Source organism: Halyomorpha halys, unplaced genomic scaffold (genome assembly GCF_000696795.3).
Source record: "Halyomorpha halys isolate HHAL.00 unplaced genomic scaffold, Hhal_1.1 Scaffold1962.1, whole genome shotgun sequence".
In the NCBI taxonomy this organism is placed as follows: domain Eukaryota; kingdom Metazoa; phylum Arthropoda; class Insecta; order Hemiptera; family Pentatomidae; genus Halyomorpha; species Halyomorpha halys.
The window spans coordinates 74,546-81,665 of record NW_027107546.1 but is presented as its reverse complement, the minus strand read 5'-3'; the positions used below and the strand labels follow the sequence as shown (position 1 = coordinate 81,665).

The window sequence follows — 7,120 nt, the reverse complement described above, 5'->3', positions numbered from 1 at the left end:
ATTGTGGCTCGAAGCAATCTATCAGGATGCCTCTACAGAACAATAGATGCCAGTATAGTTAGCAAAAGATAACGTCGGGGTCCAAATTCAGAGGGATAGACAGAACTAACAAGTGGAGGTCTTAGCAGCCTGAGAACCGTGGGACTTTTTTAATTTTTTTTCCCTACCTTGCGTGGAGAAACATTGTCCGCTGAAGGCGGTTTATACATTTTATAGCGTTAATAGTCAGGGGGCTAATATAGAATGGGGAGGGACTATTCCGGCTGGTGGTGTGGGTGACTTCAGGCTGCAGAGCCAGAAGTCCTTCCCTCGGCAAGGACGTCAACCAAGGGGACCGTGCTTTGCCACCTCCCAGGTTTCGGTGGAGGGGAGATCTCACGGAATAGGGGATTGGCACAGGCTTTCAGCCCATCAAAGAATTTGATGTGCGTATGGCCTATGAATTCCGGCACAGAAGGAATTTGGAGATCCTCACGGATTACTCTATTCCTAGCCCGTTGGAGTGTGGTTCCTATGACTATTTGCCGAAGGAGGGAATTCTGGAAGCTCTGCAGTTTGGCTAACGTGGTATTGTAGAGGTGCCGCATGAGTGGTGCATCATAGAGCAGAGTCGGACGTATGATGGACTTGTAGATCTTCAGCTTGAGCGGAGGTCTTAACATTCGGGTTCACTAAGCGTTAATTATTTTTACATTTTTAGTGTATGCTGTAAATGTTTTTTGTTTTACAAGGATCAAAAGGTCCTTAAATCGATCGGTACCAGTTAGGAACATGCATTTCATTCGCTGTAAGTCACATAAGTAAAAACAGAAAAAATAGTATGATATTTTATTATTATATAGACTCATTTAAATCATATCAATGTTAATAAATACTTAGTTCCTTCATGTAGTTATTTACAATCATATTACATAATACTACCCCTTATTATATTATATAATTAATGGTAACAACATTTTATAAATATAAAGGTATTTAATTGGTAAGCTGGTAAACACACAAAAAGCCTTTGGAAAAGAATCCAATTATAATGATAGTTTTGCAGGACTCAATATAAATTAATTGATAACCTATTTTGGATAATTGCCTACAGCAATTATCCTGGCATCGCTGACTAAATTTTGAGACAGTACATAGCAGTATAACAGTCGTTCTTACACCAAGCTATTATAGATATTGTAATTGTTGGGGCAAGAGGTTTAATATCACAATTAAAAAAAAATACTATCCTTTTTCCAGATAAAAAAATGTTTGTTCGATGGTTACATGTCTCAAATTAAGAAGAAAAAAAATAGGGATATTGGAGAATATATGGATGACCTGATTAATATGCACAATAAATATTAATATATAAAATGATATGCGGTGAATCAAAATAAAAAAGGTTTTATAAAATAATGAAAAGGGAGAGAAAAATAAAACTTTGCAACTGATAACAAGATGTATTATTTTTTTAATTAATGAAATAAAAACAAAATGAAAATATTGAACAGAAATATAAAATGTAAATGGATCCTCTAAATAAATAATAAAAAAATAAAATAAATTTCTAACTTTTAAATCCAAATTGAAAATGAAACAATAGTTTGAAGGTAATATTAATTAATGTCTATTAATACTAATTAATTCAAAGGTGAGAAGAAACAAAATGGTGAGCATGAGGTGAATAGATTATTAAAAGTACATATATCATAATAAGAACATAGACCCTGTTGTAAGTTGTTAGCTCTACTTTCACTTAGGTTACCTCGATCTATCAGTGTGATAATTCAGAGGTCGATGTGTGCATATCGATTTGTCTTCCACTAGCATTGAGATCTTGAGGTGTCGGTCTGTCTCTATAAGATACAAAGAACTGCGAAGTTTTGAGACGTCTGCATAGTTGGGTGAGAATAGTTGATACCACCAAGATTGTTGTGGTACTCAAAAAATCATGAATAGACTGACTACTAAATCTTTGTAGAATGTAATACACAAAACACGTGAACAAAAAAACAATTCACTTATTTTGTAATAATTGCCTTCAGCGATTATCCTGGCATCCCGACTAAATTTGGAGACAGTTCATAGCAGTAACAGTTGTTCTTACACCAAGCTATTATGGATATTGTAATTGTTGGGGCGAGGGGTTTTTCACAATTAAATAAAAAAACACTATCCTTTTTCCAAGATAAAAAAAAGTTTGTTCGATGGTTAAATGTCTTCATTTAAAAAAAAAAAATAAATAAAAATAGGAATATTGGAGAATATATGGAAGACATAAGAATATGCACAATAAAAAAAATATTAATATATAAAATTACATGCAGTCAATCAACAGAAAAAAAGTTCTATAAAATAATGAAAAGGGAGAGAAAAATAAAACTTTGCAACTGATAACAAAGTGTATTTTTTTTTTAATTTATGAAAGAAAAAGAAAATGAAAATATTGAACAGAAAGGTGAGAAGAAAAAAATGGTGAGCATGAGGTGATAGGATTATTAAAAGTACATATATCATAATAAGAACATAGACCCTGTTGTAAATTGTTAGCTCTACTTTCACTTAGGTTACCTCGATCTATCAGTGTGATAATTCAGAGGTCGATGTGTGCACATCGATTTGTCTTCAACTAGCAGTGAGATCTTGAGGTGTCGGCCATACCATCTGCAGTCAATCTCTACAAGAAACAAAGAGCAGTGAAATTTTGAGACGTCTGTATAGTTTGGTGAGAATAGTTGATACCACCAAGATTGTTGTGGTACTCAAAAAATCATGAATAGACTGACTACTAAATCTTTGTAGTATGTAATACACAAAATACGTGAATAAAAAAACAACAACTAAGTATTTTTCTTAATAAAGCGTTAACAACTATTTTAATTTAAAACAAAATAATAAAAAACAAATGTATTGTTTAAAAAAAGTCAACTGGAAAGGTCAATTTAAAAATATTAAATTCAAATAAAATAACTCTCTCTAAGTTTAAACAATAATTACAGTTCTTTTCACAGATTTCAGATATCTAGCCGGCATTTTCCATCTATGTCCTTTCTGAATCCTGGAGGGCATGATGTCATTGGTGGACCTATTGGTGTACGACGAACATACCGAGGTACAGCTATTCCATTCCGGTAGGGTGTGAAAGATGATATCGACAGTCCATTGGTCGTACGATGTCCTAAAATATCCTCCAGTAGTCTTCCTCCAGAACTGGGAACGATTAGGAGTGCTGCGAACAACAGACTAACGCATATGGCCATCTTAAGGAAAATAGACCTTGAGGAAAGATCGCGAGCTATATAGAGTCTTAATTGGAAGGGAGGGTCAGAAGTAGTTCAATCAAGAAGGTTAAAGATAGCAATATCAGAACAGGACAGCAAGATTCTCTGTTTATGTGAGCATTTTAGTCAAATATATTTTGTTGGGACGAGGGGTGTTTCGTCACTGAAAAACCGACCTCTCTCCAGAGTTAACTGTTTGCTGGTTTGAGTGAAATTAAAATGGAAGACCTGAAATAAATATCACACACACACACGCAAAAAAAAAAAAAATGAAGAAGATGAAATAATAAAAAAAAAAAAAATTTTCCAAGTGATACACAAATTTAATTAAATTAAAATATTTAAAAAAAATGAACTGTTATGTTGTTACAAAAAATTAAAGAATGAAGTGTGAAGTAAAAAAACATATTTGGCTATATACGTACAAACAAAGACAAATTTTCTTTACCCAAAAAATAATAAGTTAATTAACTTGAGATAATTAGAAGCAACAGAAAAAAATATGAATACCGATGAAAGAGAAAGAAAAGAAAAATAGTCACTCGTAGATGGTCGGGGGGTCGATAAGCGCATATCGATAATAATATGCTATGTTCTGTCTCGACATTTATTCGGGATGCCAGGATAATCGCTGACGGTAAAATATATTATAACTTATCCAAAATAAGTTAATTAATTAATTTACTTTGAGTCTTGCAAATCGATTATCATAATTGGATTTTTTTCCAAAGGCTTTTTATGTGTTTACCAGTTTACCAATTAAATACCTTTATATTTATAAAATATTGCTACCATTAACTATATAAGATAAAAAGGGGTGGTATTGTGTAATTTAATAGTGAATAAAATACATAAAGGAAATAAGTATTTATTTACAACTTATTGATAAATGATGTTATTAAAATGATTCAGACAAATGGTTTGCCATAAAATATGAAAATTACATGAAAATTTCTCCGGTAGGCTCATCCTTTTTCGGCCCGAATATCTTACTGATTTTATTTGCAATACTTTATTATTTTATTATCAAAATCTTCAGGAATTTTTTCTTCGATAATGCTGTAGAGTCCGGAGGGATAATAATTTTTCAATTTTTTTTAGACCGAGGGCACATGCCAAATATACTGGAATTGAAAAATTACATACATTTCCCGCCTTTATTTTCTCATCATTTTTTTTTCTTGTTACCGTACATCCTAAAAACTATCTAACCTGTTCAAATGCTTTTCCTTCTGTATAACAGAAATTTTTACCGTGTGTGCTACAAGAATTTGAAGTAGTTACCATACCACAGTTCAGTAGACTAATATTAACAATATAATAAGATTTCAAGAAAAGAAAAATGAAAATATGTTAAAGCCCAAACGTTTCGTATCTTTTTGGGTTAATTTTTCTATCAACTCTCCAAGTGATTTTGAATTTTTTTAGTTACAAGTTTATGTTTATTTATTTTTTTTAACTATTAATAATTTTTTATTTTTAATTTGATACAAAAAATAAGGGATATAAGGAGGTTTAGTGTGTATAAAAACATTTCGGTGGTGTAACATGTGCAGAACGATACCAAGGCTAGGGTCTGTATAACCGCGGGTGAGGCAGTATGCATTATATTTAGGAGGCACTGGAGCGATCTTAGGAGGTATTTGAGGTGGTGTGAGACGCCGTAGTCACTGATGCACTGACGTTCCGCCGCCATTGTTGAGGCAAGTTTTGTGTTGGAGCTGAATTTTTTTTTTAACTTTTCCACCGACTCGCCTGTAGTCATTCTGGTTTACAGACTCTCCACTCTATTATTTGATATGTATTGAAGGATTTGGCAATTATTAATATTATAGGGGTCATTGCCATATGTCTTGCATACCTGTGCTGGTTATGTCAACATAGGGCACTTTGCACGTGGCTAAGGAGCACAGGTGAAAGGGTCCTTCCTGAACAAATCTATTAAAAAGAGGTATTACCTGCTGGCTTTGTTGGTAGTCAGGTCAATTATAAACAAAATTTGCACCAAACCCTTTTTTAAATGTACCCCCAGTAACGTATTTTTCTTGGGCGTGGCTGATGATAGCCAATGAGGAAATGAGATTCCCAAAAGGCTACTCTCCTTTTTGAAACAAGTGAAGACAGAAGTAAAGAGAAGAGCCAGATACAGAAGCAGTAGAGGAGAAGAAGGAAGAACACCGAAGAGAGGGCAAGATGCATTTTGACCAGACTTCTAAAGTTCTAAGAAGGGCCTATGAGACCTGGAACGCCATCCTTACGACAACACGACACCAATGACGAAGACGTCGCTACATGCTCGATACACGACCCAAATCAGCAGCTATATGTACATATTAGGTAATAAGTTGTGATGTTATTTTCATATTTTATGGCAAACCATTTGTCTGAATCATTTTAATAACATCATTTATCAATAAATTGTAAATAAATACTTATTTCCTTTATGTATTTTATTCACTATTAAATTACACAATACCACCCCTTTTTATCTTATTTAGTTAATGGTAGCAACATTTTATAAATATAAAGGAATTTAATTGGTAAACTGGTAAACACACAAAAAGCCTTTGGAAAAGAATCCAATTATGATAATCGTTTTGCAAGACTCAAAGTAAATTAATTAATTAACTTATTTTGGATAAATTATAATATATTTTACCTTCAGCGATTATCCTGGCATCCCGACTAAATCTCCAGACAGAACATAGCATATTATTATCGATATGCGCTTATCGACCCCCCGACCATCTACGAGTTACTATTTTTCTTTTCTTTATCTTTCATTGATCTTCATATTTTTTTCTGTTGTTTTTAATTAACTTAAGTTAATTTACTTATTATTTTTTCGGTAAAGTAAATTTTTTTTTGTACGTATATATCCAAATATGTTTTTTTAATTCACACTTCATTCTTTTATTTTTTGTAAGAACATAACAGTTCATTTTTTTTTGTTCATATTTTAATTTAATTAAATTTGTGTATCACTTGGATAGTTATTTTTTTTAATTATTATTTCATCTTCTTCATTATTTTATTATTTTTGTGAAAGTGATATTTATTTCAGGTCCTCATTTTATTTTAACATGAACCAGCGAACATTTAACTTTGGGAAAGAGGTCGGTTTTTCATTTACGAAACACCCCTGGACCCAACAAAATATATTTGACTAAAATGCTAGTTTAGATATTTTCCTAATAAATTTAGTCACTTATATATGGACTTTGGAATGTTAGCCTCTAAATAAGACAAAAAAAAAAGGAGAACCCCGCTATCGTGTTCTGATATTGCTATCTTAAACCTCCTTGATTGAATTCACGAACTACTTCTGACCCTCCCCTCCAACTAAGACTCTATATAGCTCGCGATCTTTCCTCAAGGTCTATTTTCCTTAAGATGTCCATATGCCTTAGTCTGTTGTTCGCAGCACTCCTAATCGTTCCCAGTTCTGAAGGAAGACTACTGGAGGATATCTTAGGACATCGTACGACCAATGGACTGTCGATATTATCTTTCTCACCCTACCGGAATGGACCAGCTGTACCTCGGTATGTTCGTCGTACACCAATAGGTCCACCTATGACATCGTGTCCTCCAGGATTCAGAAAGGACAGAGATGGAAAATGCCGGCTATATATCTGAAATCTGTGAAAAGAATTGTAATTATTGTTTAAACCAGGAGAGAGTTATTTTATTTGAATTTAAATTGAATATTGAATATTTTTAAATTGACCTTTCCAGTTGACTTTTTTAAACAATAAATTTGTTTTTTATTATTTTGTTTTAAATTAAAATAGTTGTTAACGCTTTTTTAAGAAAAATCCGATTTTTTGAGTACCACAACAATCTTGGTGGTATCA

The 7,120-nt window shown here is 32.7% G+C and overlaps 1 protein-coding gene across 1 annotated transcript; it reads right to left on the bottom strand.

The window, feature by feature from the left end:
- Window positions 1–281: 281 nt before the first annotated feature.
- LOC136795411 (uncharacterized) lies at window positions 282–662 on the bottom strand. The gene has a single exon (XM_067045898.1). The coding sequence runs from the start codon at window positions 660–662 to the stop codon at window positions 282–284; it is 381 nt and encodes a 126-aa protein (XP_066901999.1).
- Between the last annotated feature and the right edge of the window lie 6,458 nt (window positions 663–7,120).

What these genes read in the sequence shown, in the direction of transcription:
- LOC136795411 (XM_067045898.1), bottom strand. Translation starts at nt 662, where the DNA reads ATGTTAAGACCTCCGCTCAAGCTGAAGATCTACAAGTCCATCATACGT.